The sequence below is a fragment of the Aspergillus wentii genome (genome assembly GCF_001890725.1).
Source record: "Aspergillus wentii DTO 134E9 unplaced genomic scaffold ASPWEscaffold_3, whole genome shotgun sequence".
In the NCBI taxonomy this organism is placed as follows: Eukaryota; Fungi; Ascomycota; class Eurotiomycetes; order Eurotiales; family Aspergillaceae; genus Aspergillus; species Aspergillus wentii.
The window spans coordinates 1,097,330-1,113,703 of NW_024467834.1; the positions used below are offsets into that span (position 1 = coordinate 1,097,330).

General features: G+C 48.1%; 6 protein-coding genes across 6 annotated transcripts; 5 read left to right on the forward strand and 1 right to left on the reverse strand.

The window, feature by feature from the left end:
* Window positions 1–45: 45 nt before the first annotated feature.
* On the forward strand, window positions 46–2,849 carry ASPWEDRAFT_38331 (uncharacterized protein). Its single transcript, XM_040834865.1, has 5 exons — window positions 46–360; window positions 418–511; window positions 568–1,858; window positions 1,915–1,946; window positions 2,000–2,849. The coding sequence occupies exons 1-5, from the start codon at window positions 116–118 to the stop codon at window positions 2,726–2,728; spliced, it is 2,391 nt and encodes a 796-aa protein (XP_040690395.1). The 5' UTR covers window positions 46–115; the 3' UTR covers window positions 2,729–2,849.
* Window positions 2,850–4,030: 1,181 nt separating this feature from the next.
* Window positions 4,031–5,041, reverse strand: rho1 (Rho family GTPase RHO1; the record flags this gene model as incomplete). The annotated part of the gene is made up of 5 exons (XM_040827898.1): window positions 4,031–4,183; window positions 4,246–4,380; window positions 4,477–4,674; window positions 4,849–4,876; window positions 4,974–5,041. 5 exons carry the CDS (start codon window positions 5,039–5,041, stop codon window positions 4,031–4,033), a joined length of 582 nt encoding a protein of 193 aa, XP_040690396.1.
* Window positions 5,042–8,140: 3,099 nt separating this feature from the next.
* ASPWEDRAFT_38337 (mitochondrial 54S ribosomal protein uL24m) lies at window positions 8,141–9,376 on the forward strand. The gene is made up of 2 exons (XM_040834866.1): window positions 8,141–8,595; window positions 8,673–9,376. Exons 1-2 carry the CDS (start codon window positions 8,179–8,181, stop codon window positions 9,318–9,320), a joined length of 1,065 nt encoding a protein of 354 aa, XP_040690397.1. The 5' UTR covers window positions 8,141–8,178; the 3' UTR covers window positions 9,321–9,376.
* A 230-nt stretch (window positions 9,377–9,606) lies between these two features.
* On the forward strand, window positions 9,607–11,640 carry rtt106 (putative negative regulator of DNA transposition (Rtt106)). The gene is made up of 4 exons (XM_040834867.1): window positions 9,607–9,856; window positions 9,939–10,277; window positions 10,349–10,705; window positions 10,765–11,640. Exons 1-4 carry the CDS (start codon window positions 9,739–9,741, stop codon window positions 11,334–11,336), a joined length of 1,386 nt encoding a protein of 461 aa, XP_040690398.1. The 5' UTR covers window positions 9,607–9,738; the 3' UTR covers window positions 11,337–11,640.
* Window positions 11,641–13,613: 1,973 nt separating this feature from the next.
* On the forward strand, window positions 13,614–15,515 carry ASPWEDRAFT_419490 (casein kinase I). The gene is made up of 6 exons (XM_040835686.1): window positions 13,614–13,681; window positions 13,762–13,956; window positions 14,018–14,087; window positions 14,141–14,289; window positions 14,341–14,746; window positions 14,808–15,515. Exons 2-6 carry the CDS (start codon window positions 13,828–13,830, stop codon window positions 15,398–15,400), a joined length of 1,347 nt encoding a protein of 448 aa, XP_040690399.1. The 5' UTR covers window positions 13,614–13,681; window positions 13,762–13,827; the 3' UTR covers window positions 15,401–15,515.
* On the forward strand, window positions 15,516–16,042 carry ASPWEDRAFT_419461 (uncharacterized protein). The gene is made up of 2 exons (XM_040835685.1): window positions 15,516–15,672; window positions 15,752–16,042. The coding sequence occupies exons 1-2, from the start codon at window positions 15,631–15,633 to the stop codon at window positions 15,971–15,973; spliced, it is 264 nt and encodes an 87-aa protein (XP_040690400.1). The 5' UTR covers window positions 15,516–15,630; the 3' UTR covers window positions 15,974–16,042.
* The last annotated feature ends 332 nt before the right edge of the window (window positions 16,043–16,374 follow it).

Here is a 16,374-nt window from a genome sequence, read left to right on the forward strand (position 1 = left end):
AGCACGTGATGTCACCGATGTCACATCAGCAGATACCAGGCTGGTCGACGAAGAAGGTCATCATTCTCGACTATTGTGCCGCTCTACGGTGAACTAGGCACATCTTGACGATGCGATGCCAGAGAGCGACTTTGCTTCGGTAGTTCCAGCGCAACTTTCCTTCCTCGCGATCTATAACCCTCTCCTCGGTCCGACCGACGAAACGCTCAACGACCAAGTCGTGTTCTATACTTCCAGGTCCAATCGATTGCGACGGATCGAAGGCTCTGCTGCAGAAAATGATGACGATGAATACAAGGATGAGTGGAACAGGCGATTGCGCCAGATCGGACTGGCGCAGGGTATGGTGAACTTTGCTAGGTGGGCATCGCTACGTCAGAGTCTTGCAACAATCATGTACTGAACTAGTACTGCTAGAAATTTCTCAGGTGGAAAGGCAGTTGATTATGTGGAAACAGATCGGTCGCGGGTTATTCTTCATGAGCTAGAGAAAAATTGGTGGATTTTAGCTGTGTGTGTTGCTTGCGATCAATTGTCTAGCTTGGGATACTGATGAGATCGCGACAGTCCATTGACCTCACGCGGCTTCCAGCTGAATCTACTGGTGGATCTTCAGCGCAGCGCGATGTTGCAGATACTCCTTCTTTCCAGTATTCTTCTAGGGAAATGTGCCCCCCGCACCTCTTGATCCAGCAACTTCGTCGCGCCTATTCCATATTCCTGCTTCACCATGACTTTACGCTTGAGGAATTTTATCAGCGCGTTGGCAGGCTCACATTCTGCGGTCTTCTTGAGCGTTTCTGGGAGAGATTTGCGTGGAGCTGGGAGGTCCTCTTAAGCGGGAACCCCGCTGTTGACATGTACAACGGCATCAAACTTTCTGCCGGGGGTGAGCTTGGGATTGGCGTTGGGGAAGAAGAATGGGGAAGTGGTGAAAGAGAAGTGCTAGAGGACTTTGTGTTCAGAACGGAGGGTCTTGTGGACCTGGTTGTCTCGAGGTTTGGCGACCCAGCTACGAACATTGAAGATCCAAATAAGACGGAGGATGATGAGCTCCTGTGGCTTGGGTCAGATGGTTTTCCTCGGCCTTCGGATGGTGTCATATTCTCAGGTGTGGGTGCCATAGAAAGATCATCTCTGGTCCGTGTCTCCCAGTGGATGGAGTGGATCTACAGGAATGGCGATGATGCATATGGAGTCAGTAGAGACCCAAAATCGCCCCGACGTCAAAGACAACGGAAGAAAAGACAGCGAGGAAGACTGTCTTCCAAAGACGCCAACACCTCATCCAGGCCTGCCAGTGATTCTCAGGTACCAACCCCTGATCGCAATTTCTCCCCCGGGATACCTCGCCCACTCGTGATGGGGACATCGCAGCCTCCCCAAATCATAGATGGAAAAGATAGCGCTCAAACGAGCGGCGAAAGCTCACCTGCACCAAGTGAGCGTGGCAGTGACTGGTCTGGCTTTGGGACTGAGACATTTATGAAGTATCTTACTCTGGGCTATGGTTCGTCTTGGAGTCTGTCGTCGGGAACCCCTAGTCCGCATCCGCGCGTTGCGGCATTGAAGGAAGAGGGCGCACCCAGTGTTTCCCAACAATATACCTCTTCTACCGATACAAAGCAACCCAATGAAGGGGACGCATCTCAGACCCAAGACACTAAAGAGGACATTAAGCCCAAAATCCACAACACGGGAAAGTTCATCATCGGTTTACGCAACGATCAGGGAAAGCCGAAAGATCATTCCACGAGGGACAACAGCACAGTAAAAGATCCCCAGAGCAGCCCGAGCGATGGAATAGTGCAGCGGACCTTGCATGTCCGCGTGGTCCCTTCAGATGAAAACACAACTGGTTTGGCGCCACGGTCCCCCAGGATCAATAGTAGCGATGACTGACTCATGATTCAGGTTCAAAGAAGCTACAGGCGGTAGTTTATGTGGTATGTGCTTCGCAGAGTCTGGCCAGACCATGGAAGCTAACACGGGACAACAGCACCAACCGTTCATATTCACTTTCCTTTTTGATACAGAAACGCCATCGCTGGCTGAACCTTCGCTCTACAATGACATCCAACATCAATTAGCCCCCCTCCAGAAATCGCTTTCAAACTCCACGTCGCCCGCAAATGCAGCACAACGGATATCAATGTCAGAGAACACCTTTGACTCCAACAAGCGATTCTCAATCAAGAACCAACCAGTCTACGACCTTGTCTACGATCCATCAAACCTCACAATCCGATCCTCGATCCCGAATATCCCAGACCCAGCCGCCAATGCCGGAGACCCCAACGCACCACCACCCTGGTCACGAGTCGAAAGTCTCAACATCCACCACCGACTCCTCAGCACCTACGCTGAAACCAGATCCCGGCCTCTGGAACTCGAACGAACGTGCAAAACTAACCGCGGCTGGTGGGTGGTCTGGGTTCGTCTCTCCGAACCCCCCACCACCGATAAAGACATCACCGACGACGAGGTCCCCACCGACATGAATAGCCCTGCACCGCAGGAAGCGTTTGTAATACGAAGAGCCAGCGACCATGTCCCTGCAGCCAGTCATTCACGTAACGGCAGCGGTGCGAGGTTCCTGCGAGATCTTGGCGGCGCTTCCCCCAGACTGCAGGCGTCTCGCGCTGACATGGGACCAGGGAAGCTGGTTGAAGGACTGGGTCTCGATGCTCGGCGGTATATCGAGGGCTTATTGCGTTTGAATCAGTAAAGCCCGAGTTTTATTTATTAGATAAAGTTGCTTATAATAGTTACCTCTAATACAGGGATAAGATAAACGAAACTCGGTTGCTACAATCCAAGCTCGACCTCTAGACAGAATTCCTTAAGAGGGCATCTACTAAATCTTTTTATTCTAATTCGTATAGCTTCTTATCATTTATTTATTGTGTTCTATTGTTACTATGAATAAACACGCCAGGGAAATGATCCGCCACTTTGGATTTTAATCGAGTTCCACTTTTTATTGCTCGCCCCCTGATGTATTTATATTTGTTGACTGATCTAGTTCCATCGTTGCCTGCTAATTTGCATACACGTCAAGCATTCGTGCAGTCCCTATCTTCCAATACGATTATTGATATGCATCGGGGCTATTGACTTCGACGTCGATGAAGCTACGAAGCTGCATGGTGATGGGTCTTTCACTGACAAAAACGAACGGGAAATTATTTGTATGCATTTCTTCAACTGGAATTAACTAAGTCATGGGATGTGTATGTGTTCAGTAACATGATAACTTGTCTGGGAGTATGGGAAACAATAATAAATGCAGATAGATCATAGTCAGAGAAACAAAGAACTGGGGAAGTGGTGATGGAACACAGGCAGGCAATACAAAAAACTAGATGAGAATTTAATGGATGACCCTGGGATGGCTGTAGATCTCGCCGAACTCGAGATGGCCTCATTGACAGTGAACCAGGGCTGACCTTGAAAGAAAGACCCAAGAATAGAAGATAATTCCATGCATTCTCTCAACCGAAAAGAAAAAGAAAAAAGAACTCTTTGCTGGAGACACCTGATGTGATAGGAATCATCTATCATATCACGAAGCTCCCGACCTTCTTGATCAAACCCTCCGAGAAAAATTGACGGGACACACGCGAGAAAACGCCATCCTCAGTTGCTCATTCCCGGTCTGCTCTGTTCGAGTAGTGATGGCCCTTCTCTGCCAGCCAGGGAGGGTATTTTGCCATAGTAATCGAATCACCCGGTAGGCCCTATGGAGAGCTGGAAAAGAAAACCCACACGGTTATTGAAGATAACGCCTCCCTAGACAAATCCTGCAAAATAAGAAAGTCGACCAACTGCATAGCCAGATAATCCCATAAAGCTCATGTGCCCGTAATTGAACATTATCCACTCGCATCCAGGCACATATGACACGCCAAAGGAAGACCCCTTCTGAGTAGTAAAAGAGAAAAGAAAAGAAACAACCAAATATTCGAGACGCTTATCCGTTGATATAATCTCCGCTTAAAAAGACCTTGCGAAGGAGACAAAAACTAGTTTACAGGATAGAGCACTTGGGCTTCTTCTTTTGGCTCTTGGTCAGAAGGGCGGCGCGAGTGGCAGACTCAAAGACTTCGCGAACACCCTCGTTGGTTCGTGCAGAGCATTCGAGGTACTTGTAGGCACCGATCTTCTTGCGGACTTCCTCGCCCTGGAGAACACACGAGTCAGTGGCAAGCACAATAATCGAACTGGGAATTGGTGTAGACATACCTGCTCGGAGGCAACGGGCTTCTGGGAGGTCTTTTGCAGCTCCTCGTTGGTCTTGGGGTCGTGACGGAGATCCTTCTTGCAGCCAACAAGGATGATGGGAAGTCCCTGGCAGAAGTGGAGAACCTCAGAGATCCACTGTATACGTCGTTAGCATCATGTTTCAACATTAGAAATCACCGTTTATCTCCAGCGTTTTCTTCTCCTCTTGGAAGCAATGATGCAGGAACCCACCTTCTCCTGGACGTTGTCGAGGGAGTCTGGCGAGTCAACCGCGAAACAGATCAAGATGACGTGAGAGTCGGGGTATGAAAGAGGACGGAGACGGTCGTAATCTTCCTGACCAGCAGTATCCCAAAGAGCGAGCTCGACGTGCTTGCCATCGACCTCAACATCGGCGACGTAGTTCTCGAAGACGGTGGGGACGTAGACCTGAAAGATTGGGGTCAATATAACATGACACAGACAGATATGGCAGATGTATATGGGCTTGTAGATTCAAATCATCCGAGGAAGATTGAATTATCAGGGTGCGGATGGAAAAAGACCGTTGTTGGAAGGCTGACGACGATGAAGATGATGGAGATGATGATGAAGGGAACTAACCTCAGGGAAGGTGCCCTTGGAGAAAACACTGCAAAAGAATTCCCAGTCAGTCTACTGTTGAAACTCTTGATATCAAGGCCGTTTATGGCCATTTGATATGGGTATAAATGAAGAGAAATACTTACATCAAAAGACAAGTTTTACCACAGGCACCATCGCCCACGATGACAAGCTTGCGGCGGATCTCGGCCATCTTGAAATGAGGAAACGAGAGTCAGCAAATAACAAATAACAAGAGACCTGCGTAACTCAGATAGGCGACAGATAAATAGTGGGTAGAGAGGAAGAGAAGAAATGGAAAGCTGCTGCGGTAGTTGATGATGGATGGCGGCGAGGGAGAATGCAGAGAAAGGGACAGGTCAGGCGCCCGGGGGAAAAAGGGTTATCACATACGGTGCAGGGAGTAGTCGCAACGGCGCGGACAAAAGGATTTCACAGAGAGAGAGAAAGAGAAAAACAGAACCCAGCAGAAGAGTTCAGTTGATGAGGATAGAAGGCAGAAAAGAAAGACCCAAGGAAGTGGTTGATGGAGAAAGGTTGATGGGGGGTTGAAAGACCGACGTTTGTATGGAAGAGGTTATCGGCGCTGGCGCAGGGCTCGTTCATTCATCTGGGCGATGCTTTCTTCCCCCGTGAGAGCGTCTGAGGCTCCCAGGCCGAAATTGTTACCAGGATTACCTCTGGATGTATCCGACAATTGAAAAACAGGTGTGGCTGATATTTTTTTCTTTCATTTCTTACAATGCTTTATTTTTAATATTACTTCCTTCTACCTTTCTTCTGTCTATTTTTTTTTTCTCTTTCTTTTGACTTTCCCCTAAATTCTGCCTTTTCTTTTGTACCGTCAGTATTGTTCTTCGTATGAAGCCACCCTGACGACACGGTATTCCGTACCTAACTTACTGCGGTTATTTATTACTTTCAGTACACGGCACTATGTATTTTATTTGGTCCCGCTCACATCTTTTCTTTTTTTTCTTTTTCTTTTTAACTCTTCAATTTTTTTTTCGACCCCCTTTCAGATGAAAAACTCCACTCTTATTATTATCTCGGTTGCCAGGATATATTAACTTGCAAGTCAATTTCAGTCAACAATAATAATATTCACTGTTAAAAATAATATCAATTCTCAATATTCTTTTTCCCCTCCTATTTACTCTGTATATTTTAGGCGTCCAGTGGTCTATCAGGTCTAATTACGTGGACAACGCCTTAGGGGACAGTGGATTCGGGTCTATCGGTTGATCGCAACGACTATGTACTTATGTCTGTCGTATTTTCTACTATTTTATAGAATCCCAGGCAACTTCTAATAATATATATTTTTGGTATTTCAGTATCCAAACAGATTGCTCCAAAAGATTGGTCAATATGAACATCCATGATCTGTAACAATTTCTGTTCGTTGTCTGTGCTCCCCTGACCATCGGACTCTCCGTTGAATTTCGGTCTCGCAAGACTGGTTGGACGCACGAGCTTCTGGTTACCAGAAAAATGGACTCCAGCCGTGACATTCATTCTTTTTTATTCAATTCTTCCCAGGGACAACCCCATAAATACTGAGGCTATATTATTCGTGACTATCTATATTGATTTCTCGCTTGAGATGCGATGGGTTTAAGTCGACTATGATTCTGGATAAGCTATTATTAGTTCTTTTAAGCTTGTGGTGCAGCTGTGGATTCGCATTCCATTAACAGAGACAGTAGTAAAAGGAGAAGGGAGAGACAAAAGTACACAAGTCACCACTTGCCAGTTTCCATTACATCCATCGATGGCTATCATTCCTCAAGCCAGCTGGATTCGACTCCAGATGATGTATTCGACTGTTTTCTTGGAGATGATCTGATGATATGATCCTCTTTCTCCTTATTATTTACCAACAAAAATATGTGGCGGTGCCATGCAAATTACGGAAAACATAACGGCCAACGTCATTTTGATCTGAAACAGCCCTTTCCCATTCGGGTTGGCTTAAATACCAATGTTTACAATTTTGCAGAATCCCTGGTATGATTTGATCACGGAGTTACTCTGTCCCGAACAAGTGGTATCACTGTATTAGTGTGGCTGTGTCTGATAGGCAGAAGGGTTGTGGACCTTGGGCGGTGCACAGCCACAGATCATCCAAACGGATCATCCATGTACGGTACAGATACTGTACAGATTCAACAGCAGGCCTCGTCCAAATCACAATCCGAAGCTTTCTCGTTCTCTGTTCTGATCTGACTGTCCACGGTCTGGGTCAGACTTAGTGGTGTTTGATTGACGGCACATGCATATCACGCCAAAGACCGCTGATATCCGCCTCCTATACGGAGTACGAAGTACGGTATACTTTACACTGATAGCGTCCTCGCACTTTTGGAACCAGAGCATCCAGTCACACTGCGACATGTCAGTCTTGCGCTCTTTGCTCTCTGACATCATTGGCTTGAGCGTATTCTGAAATGGAAAGAAACAGCGTCTCTGCAGACTCAGTACTGGCTGTACTCGCCAGTACATGGGATTAACCATCCACTGCAGTATTATCCTGTTGCATGGTTCATATAAGCACTTGATTTTGCATTCCAACTTTTAGACTATTGGCATTTCTAGGCACCGGTAACTTTGACCAATTTCATAATCTTAATGAACCATGGTGTGATTCACTGTCACTGGCTCGGTCAAATATATACATCCGGGAGACCGAAAGTCATTACTCCGTGTATCTCATTTCATTCCCATGGGGTTCGGATTTCATCAAGTCTAGACTCGGTGGAACAGTAAGGAGCTCACGCATATCTGGAAACAGAAAGATGCATTGGTGAATACAAGTGATCGAGTTGATGCCTGCACTGCCGCCATACTTTTTGCAACCGATCGAAGCAATTGTAGATCAGGTGGGTTTGAGACCACATTTCATCATACCAACAAAGTATGCCCTGTTAAACTGCAATGACGGACCAACCTGATTACTAGATGATCCATGGATACTATTTGTCCAGAGAATCCATATAACTGCACTACCTGAATGTAAACATCGGCCTCAAGCTGCATTGACAACTACAAGAATGCAATATAGAAAACACAACACAAGAAGTAAGCTAGCAATTAGGAAACCCTGTAGGGAAATATCATTTGACTCCATCAACAGAGCTGTATTCTAAATAGCATTGATTAGGATATCGACAGCATTAAGAATGGTCTATTCTGATTGGCTCCCCTGGTGTGGCCGATTTGCATGTCACGTGACCGCATGCGGCCGCAATTTTCCAGCCGAAGCAACTTCCTATGGCCCTCCGATGATCGAGTGGAACAGCCGGCCATTGTTGGACCGCATCAGTCAAAATGCAGAAGATTATTCGAAGAACGGCATTGGCGAGGAATCAAGCCCAGCGAAAGGCGATTCGAGCAACCAAAAATGCCCAACGCGAGGAAGTCAAGGACTCGTTGAGACAGCGGTTCGCCTTTAACCGGATGGAACTCGATGCCATCCGCGGTGAGAGACAACGACGTCGCGAGGACTGGCTTCGTGGGCCCTTGGCACCCCAGCGAGATGCTGGGCCTGAAGGACACAGCTTTGGAGCTTTGAGTCCACAGGCCATGAACCCTCCATCTATTCCTGAACACCTCCGCCGAAAATACATCAACATCGCCGCCGGAGACCGGGTGTGTATCATCAGAGGGCGGGACAAAGGTAAAATCAATGAGGTTGGCCGAGTCGAAGCTTCAAATGAAACGGTCATGGTGAAGGAACTTAACCAGGTACGGCCTCTCCGGTCACGGATCCCGTGTTCTTCGTCTCTTACGAGCATACCTGTTCTAATATGTTATTCCTACAGGCCGATGTCTCTTTCCCTTCCTGGCTGAGCGAACAACACGGTTCCAAATCTCCCTTCAACACATTGAGCTTGCCAATTCCGATCGACGATGTTCGACTGGTAGTTGCTCTCGACGACCCTGTCACTGGAAACACTCGGGACGTCTTGGTCGAACATGTTTACGGAGGAGAGCCCATTCTTGAGCGAGAATACGGCACAGACACCCCGAGACACACCCGATACATTGCCGGCGAAAACATCGAGATTCCCTGGCCTCGCAGTGAACCCGCAACGCAGAAGGATGAAGAGTGGGACACACTGCGGATGGAGGTCGAGACACCTACCTGGGTTCCATCATTACAATCTGCGCCATTCCCCTCCAGTGTTCTCGATGAACTCCGAAACAAGTTCTCCAAGTACCGGACAAGACATGACCCCGAATGGGTTGAGGCGAAGAAGATGGAGGAATACAGAAAGGAATACCTTCAAAGCAGGTCTTTGATGACACCTAAGGGCGAATTCCTGGCTATGATGAAGGCTAGGAAAGAGGAGCGCATGAAGGCGAAGCGCGATGCTGACGGGAACTTGATCATGGACGACAAGACAACGGAGTTTATTGAACGCTTCATGCAGAAGAATGCTTCAAGTAAAGCCAAGTCAGCTGCTTGATTTCTACAAAGGGTTTGACATGAAGACCGTGGCCGATTTTTTTTTTTTTTTCTTTTCCAAGCATGTATACAACTGTACTGTAGCATAGGACGTGAGTGTATTAGGATCAATATGAAATTAGTCTAGTTCATTTGGCCCATGTAGGACCGAGGATGTCTATGAGTAAAACTATGTATTAATCTTATACATACAACTACTGTTTGCCCGGTTAATAACCACAGAGGGAGCAAGGTGTTATCGCCAATAATTGCGTTTGGATTGCGCTCCGGGTCGAGAGGGCCGCCAGGGGAAGACCATCATCCGTCCCGAGTTTCCTTTCATCCATCCCCATCTCAACGTTCACGAAGTGTCAAAATACCCTAGCCCCCCTTGGTTTATACGATTTGTTATCGCCGGGGGCCTGTGGTCGATTATCAAGATGGCGTTCGCAACGATCAACAAAAATTCACCGGCCGTGAATAATGTTAATATCCCCGCCATTGAAGAAGCGTTCGCCGCCGAACCCTCTCTCAAGAAACGAGTCTACGACGCGATCGGTGCGTTGACAGTCCAGTCCGACGAAGCACCAAAAGCAACTCTGAAGCTGATTTTTTTTTTTTCTACCCTTCCCCGGTATAGGAACCACACCGCAATATACACCTCTGTTTGAAGATATTGCTAGATATACATCCAGCCTGCTGGCCAGGAAACCCGACACGTCCCTTCAGCCTGTAGAGGCAACCAACGACGGCCCTGCTGCGAAGAAACGAAAAATACAAAATGGAGATGCTCCGGGCGTCGCGCAATCAACCGATCTCAAGGCGAATAAGTCCCTACAATTCTACATGCAAGATGTGTCTTTTGCTATGCCGCAGCGCAAAAAGCTCACGCTCGAGATGACCGCCGGGCGCGGTTTTCTTCGCGCAAGAAATCAAACATCAAAGGAGGTTGAATTTGGGATTGCATTGGATAATATCCGTAAGTGTGGAAGTTCCTAGAGCGAAGGGCTGGCGATTTCGATTGAATACTGACTATCGATCTCGGAATAGGACATGTTTTATGTCTTCCCGTGCCCGAGAAGAACCAGCGACAGTTCAACTTTTGCATCATCCCTCAATTTGGCGATGGGGTCAATTCGCCCCCTGGTGGGGAGCCCGCGCCTGAATCTATGGTGTGGACAGTAAATGACGGACCTGCTAAGGCCGCATATTCAGGAACTGGGCAGCAGATTGGGAATAAAGAGGGCGAGACAGCTGAGAGTATGCTTCGCCGGATATTCAACGACAACCTGACGCAGACGAAGGTTGTGCGTCCGGATGAGAGGGAGTTTGTGAGCGCCATGCCCGAGGCGCATCGCAAGGGAGAGAAGGCCTATCATGTCAAGGCTTTCCGCGGTAGCAAAGAAGGTAAATCTTTCTCAGCTAATGACCTTGAGTTTATGATACTAATTGGGTCTTAACTTCAGGCTATCTGTTCCTGCTCTCTACAGGAATCTTGTTCGGGTTTAAAAAGCCATTGATCTTCTTTGCTTTCGAGAATGTCGAGTCGATTTCGTATACATCTGTGCTCCAGCGAACATTCAACCTCAATGTCGTGGCTCAGCCCAGTACGGGTGACGAAACGCAAGAATTCGAGTTTTCGATGATTGACCAGGCCAACTTTTCTGGCATTGACACCTACATCAAGACACATGGTCTACAGGATGCCAGTTTGGCAGAGGCACGACGCGCCAAAAAGTACAATGTTAACGGAGCGAAGACGGAGGAAGGCGAGGCAGCCAGCGCAGAAGTTGGTGCTGAAGGCGAAGAGAGTGAATTGGCCAAGGCGCAACGTGAGATTGAGGACCAAGAAGAAGAGGATGAGGAGGATTACGACCCTGGCAGCGACGGTGAAAGCGAAGGAAGTGGCTCCAGCAGTGAGGAAGATGATGACGAAGACGGAGAGGGCGCGGATGAAGACGATGACGATGAAGATGAAGACCTCATTGCGGATGAGCTTGGGAGTCAAGCCGAAGATGTTCCGGCCGATGAACTATGATATTATCACGGACCATGCTGTTAGTGGAAGATGAATGTGGCAGGGTATATCAATCTTGTGTATTGTATTCTGGAACCACGGTCTACACAGCCATAACCTTAGTCCACAGATATAAAAAAAAAACTATAAATACAACGTGGGTGCGGAGTACAGAGCAGCGACATGCACATTTGACGATAAGCTATGAAGCAATGATGTACCGTAGTGGTGTTTCATTGGAGTGTGAGATCAGGAGATGTCTACATTAGCTTGATACATACATGGCGGTGGAAGATTCGCCATGCCACCGTGATGTTTCAAGGCTGTGGGAAGACGAAGTTTCATTTGGTGTAAGCAGGTCTTGTACCTACATAGCAGGCAAGGTACGGAGCAGATTACTTTGTACCTACTTTAGGTGCTTCTCGTAAGAAGCTCCCATGAAGCTGCACAAAGCAGCCACTGCAATGCCATCATTGAGGTGGGTCGTAGACGTGTCAAATCCTGCTTTTGGAGACAACTAGACGAACCGCAGCGATCATGATGTCTTCTTTCTTGAACTACTCTTTATTATTGGCATATGGCTTCTCAATTCCTATCTAATATTCAGCAAAAAAAAAAAAAAAAAAACCTGCACGTCGGTCGCAGTAGTACTGTAGTAGTTCAGGTTCCTCCCCCTCACAAGCGAAATCGAATGGAACGATCGGATGTACCAGGGGTAATTTACACGGTATTGTCTAATACCATACCCAGTCAATAATACAAGAGATCATTGGACGCTTTGGACAACACCAGTTCCCCAGTTGGCCAGGGGCAAAAAAGCCAACACAGTCAGAACCACTTGTTTTTGACTCTGTACCAACAGAAATGAAACAACAAAAAAAAAAAAAAAGAGGCGATAAGAGCTAGAAAATAGAGTGGCCACTGGCCAGCGACAGCAGTGCAGCATTAGACTTTTTAGCTGGGGCAATTGGGATCGGTTGACTGGCGATTGGCGCTGCCGAGGGGTTGAGAGCCCGTTCATTGGGTCTGGATGATTTATGGGGAGAGCTTAACTCGCCTTTCATATGCGCCTGATGGATTACCTGGGAAATAGATGAAATACATTCAAAAAATCTAAAAGATGACGGGGGCTATACGTCCATACAATAATAATTACATTATTGTAATTAATTAAACAACCATGTAGGAGCATGGACGGTACCCATGATGAAATGAGCATTCCAGACATTCTGCAGGATTGTCTCACTGATGAGATAGTCACCATAGTAACACCAGCACCCACATCAAGAATGGGTATACTGATTCATATTCATTTCCGTTTCCCTTTCTCTTTTCTGACACTGTTGACAGCTAAAAAAGCTCTCTCCAGCGGTCTGTCTAGCGCGCGGTCTTTGGCCGTTCGCCCGCCATACCCAACCGCTAAAAGGGCCGCTAGTGAGAGTCGAGTCGTGGTTAACTTTTCCTTACCTGACCGTATCATACCGTAATATCCAATACCGTACGTAGCCCGTACCCTGTAGAGCCCAGCTAAGGTGGTAAAAGTTGTTTTAACTCCCTATCGATCATGGCCAGAAGAATCGGTGCTCGTCCTTTTTCTGCAAAAAAGGCGAAGGAAAAAAAAGTGACAGGCTCTGCGGGCGGCTCCTCAGGCATCCAACCATCGCCCGTTCTCTCCCTCTCCCTCTCCCTCTCTCCGCCTCATTTTCCCTTTCCTCCTGTACTGCCCGTATTATTCTCCTTCTCTCTACCTAAACCCACTCGTCCTTCTCCATCTCTCTCCATCTCCATCTCTCCCTCTTCCTCCTCCCTTTTCCCTTCTTTCCCTCCCCTTCATCCTCTCCTCCCTCTCTGCTGTTCAATCCTTTCACCAACCGCTGCTCAGTGCGGCTTATCGTACTGCCACGCAGTTGGTCAGTACTTTCGGACTCCCTTTTTCTCGTTTCGACTCGTTGCTTTTTTCCCCGTTTATTTTTTTGCCTATACTTTCTTTCTTTTCCGAGAGTCTGGTTTGGATCGTCTTCAATTCCTCTTCTCTCCCTCGCCCGTTCAGCGTGCAACTGTCAATTACCAGCAACCCCAGCTGTCGGCCCGCTCCTAACCAATCAGTCCTTTGCCTCTCCGTCCGTCGCCCTTCCCGTCAACTCCTCCCAAGGGTGTCATCATCCCACGATCGGTCTTCGCACACCTTGCTCCGTTCCCCCCAATCTCGGTGCAATTCCCCTAGCGGTGGCTACTCTCAGTCCTCGATTTGCCGCCCGTCGTTTTTTGAATCGGTTTTGACTTGCACATTGGTCCTGGATGAGTGATCGGAGTTTGTGAAGAGTGACGGTCTTGTTCAGTTCTTATCGTGAGATCTGTTGTCCTTCGTGCGTAATCCGGTTTCCCTTTTCGCTATGATTATGGTCTATCCGCGTCGGTTCCCTTGCTGACCATTTCCGATCAACAGTCTTGTACGCGCAGAGCCGTTGGATCGAGTCCTTAAGTCTTTCTCTTATCGAGAACCTTCGCTCCAATGTCATCCTCATCGTCTAACGTGGTGGGAGTCCACTACAGAGTGGGAAAGAAGATTGGAGAGGGATCGTTTGGTGTTATTTTCGAGGGCACCAATCTCCTGAACAATCAGCAGGTCGCTATCAAGTTTGTACGTCGCATCTTCGTGTCGGATTGGTGGGCTTGGATCGTTCGCAGACTGACAGGAACAGGAACCGCGCAAGAGCGATGCACCGCAACTTCGCGATGAATACCGGACATACAAGATCTTGGTCGGATGCCGTAAGTTTTGACGGTCGGACACGGAGGAAACAAGTGTTCTAACATTTGCGCAGCTGGCATCCCCAATGTCTACTACTTTGGCCAGGAGGGTTTACATAACATTCTGGTCATTGACCTTCTCGGACCCAGTCTCGAAGACCTCTTCGACCATTGCAACCGCCGATTCTCTGTCAAGACCGTTGTGATGGTGGCTAAGCAGATGGTGCGTTTACTGTCTTATCCAGCAGTTTCTTGCGTCTAACGCCCCCCATAGCTTTCCCGAGTCCAAACAATCCATGAGAAAAACTTGATTTACCGAGATATCAAACCCGACAACTTCCTTATCGGTCGCCCAACCACCAAGGCCGCAAATGTGATCCACGTCGTCGACTTTGGAATGGCCAAGCAGTACCGAGACCCCAAGACCAAGCAGCACATCCCTTACCGTGAACGCAAATCGCTGTCTGGTACAGCACGCTACATGAGCATTAATACCCACCTGGGACGGGAACAATCGCGACGAGACGATTTGGAAGCTCTTGGGCACGTGTTCTTGTACTTCCTAAGAGGCGGCCTCCCGTGGCAGGGACTCAAGGCGGCCACCAACAAGCAAAAGTACGAAAAAATCGGCGAGAAGAAGCAGACGACTGCGATCAAAGACCTCTGTGAGGGGTATCCTGGTATGTCTCAACCCTGGCCGGTCTCGGCTCTATTGCTTCATAGATAGCACTAATCAGATAGGTCTAGAAGAATTCAACAAGTACTTGACTTATGTTCGAAATCTTGGTTTCGAAGACACTCCGGACTACGACTACCTGAGGGATCTGTTGACGCAGGCCCTCAAGAACGCAGGGGAAGTCGAAGATGGAGAATATGACTGGATGAAGCTGAACAACGGAAGAGGTTGGGAGTACAAGTCATACTCGTCCCAACAACATCTGCACAACAATGGGCTCCCCAATTCATCTGCCCGCGACCTTCACGGGCAGCAGCTCCGCAACAGCCCGAGGCCTGGTGTGACCGCAGACCGTTTAAACGCCGCGCAGCCCCCGCCCCCATCTCCAGCGAAACCCGGAGTTGGGAAGACGCGCGAGCGGCCAAGCGCCTCCGGAGGAATGCCACCGAAACGCCAGAGCGGGGGCCTGGACACAGCAACACCAACAGCGTCAACTCAGGCGCAGTTCCAGAACTCGAACGGGAATCTGCCAGGCCGCATGGGAAGCCCCTCGAACCCAGCAATGAACAGTCAACAGGTTCCAGGCGCTCAGGGGAACAATGACCCGCAGCCAACTTTCGTCCAGAAACTGATGAAGGCGCTATGCTGCGGTAGGTGACCTTGTTAAATGCCTAAAGAATGCCTGTCCCTTTGCTGATTTCCGGGCTTTCAGGTTGATACGACTTCGCACACTGTAATTCTACATATATTTTGTGGCCATGTTACATTCAGCTTCTTGTGTCTTCATTTCTGGAGGCTCGAAAGATAGCATACGATTACGCTTCCACTTTCGGGCGCTCTCCTCTTCTCTATGTGGAATCTGGTCGGCTTTTTCAACACTGCTCGCGAATGAATCTTACGGACCGGGGTATACTTTTCTTTTTTGAAAGGGTTAGTCAATCCTTTCACCCCGTCTGCATTCAAAAGATCTCATTCGGGGGGGGGGGAAACCTTGTCGTGATTCGAACAGTCAACCGATAAACTGTGGAGCGACCCTTTTTTTCCTTCTCCTTTTCTTTTTTCTCTGCGTCTCATCATCACTCTTTTTATGGTGCTACGGCTCGGAACGGCGAATTTGAGCATTTATCTGCTTTTTGTTGTTTTTTTCTTTTTCTTTTCTTCAATTTCCTTCTGCTTCATTTCCGGCGTGAACCATTTAATACTAGACTTCGATTTTTCGCTGATTACATGACCACTACACCGATTCTTGTTCTTTCTCCAGCCGCCTCGCCACTAATCCGCCGTCGGCTCACTCTGGATGGCTCTTGGTGGCATGCAACATGGCAAATGCGGAGGGTTATCCCCCGACGTCACGGGAGAAGTCGCCTATTTACGCGAAGCATTTACCGTCTACATGTTTGAATATGCCTCCCAGAACGCGTCGCGGGGGAAAAAAGATCCATCGGAGTTGGTGATGCGAAAGCGGCCTGTGGCTGCGTGCTAGTGTTTTTGTTTCTATTTCCTTTTTTACCACGTCTCTGCCGGGAATCATTGATGTAGCCTTGTTTTGTTGGATTTGCATTTTGTCTTAATGTTTCTTTTCCTGTCGGATCGAAAGCCTGTGTTTACTTGTTTATTCTCTTTTTTTTTTTT

What these genes read in the sequence shown, in the direction of transcription:
- ASPWEDRAFT_38331 (XM_040834865.1), top strand. Translation starts at nt 116, where the DNA reads ATGCCAGAGAGCGACTTTGCTTCGGTAGTTCCAGCGCAACTTTCCTTC. An exon ending in AAAATTGGTGGATTTTAGCT is followed by an intron (nt 512 to 567) that starts GTGTGTGTTGCT and finishes AGATCGCGACAG; the next exon opens with TCCATTGACCTCACGCGGCT. An exon ending in TACAGGCGGTAGTTTATGTG is followed by an intron (nt 1,947 to 1,999) that starts GTATGTGCTTCG and finishes ACGGGACAACAG; the next exon opens with CACCAACCGTTCATATTCAC.
- ASPWEDRAFT_38337 (XM_040834866.1), top strand. Translation starts at nt 8,179, where the DNA reads ATGCAGAAGATTATTCGAAGAACGGCATTGGCGAGGAATCAAGCCCAG. An exon ending in TGGTGAAGGAACTTAACCAG is followed by an intron (nt 8,596 to 8,672) that starts GTACGGCCTCTC and finishes TTATTCCTACAG; the next exon opens with GCCGATGTCTCTTTCCCTTC.
- rtt106 (XM_040834867.1), top strand. Translation starts at nt 9,739, where the DNA reads ATGGCGTTCGCAACGATCAACAAAAATTCACCGGCCGTGAATAATGTT. An exon ending in GATTGCATTGGATAATATCC is followed by an intron (nt 10,278 to 10,348) that starts GTAAGTGTGGAA and finishes ATCTCGGAATAG; the next exon opens with GACATGTTTTATGTCTTCCC. An exon ending in TTTCCGCGGTAGCAAAGAAG is followed by an intron (nt 10,706 to 10,764) that starts GTAAATCTTTCT and finishes TCTTAACTTCAG; the next exon opens with GCTATCTGTTCCTGCTCTCT.
- ASPWEDRAFT_419490 (XM_040835686.1), top strand. Translation starts at nt 13,828, where the DNA reads ATGTCATCCTCATCGTCTAACGTGGTGGGAGTCCACTACAGAGTGGGA. An exon ending in CAAGATCTTGGTCGGATGCC is followed by an intron (nt 14,088 to 14,140) that starts GTAAGTTTTGAC and finishes ACATTTGCGCAG; the next exon opens with CTGGCATCCCCAATGTCTAC. An exon ending in TGATGGTGGCTAAGCAGATG is followed by an intron (nt 14,290 to 14,340) that starts GTGCGTTTACTG and finishes CGCCCCCCATAG; the next exon opens with CTTTCCCGAGTCCAAACAAT.
- ASPWEDRAFT_419461 (XM_040835685.1), top strand. Translation starts at nt 15,631, where the DNA reads ATGAATCTTACGGACCGGGGTATACTTTTCTTTTTTGAAAGG. An exon ending in TACTTTTCTTTTTTGAAAGG is followed by an intron (nt 15,673 to 15,751) that starts GTTAGTCAATCC and finishes TGATTCGAACAG; the next exon opens with TCAACCGATAAACTGTGGAG.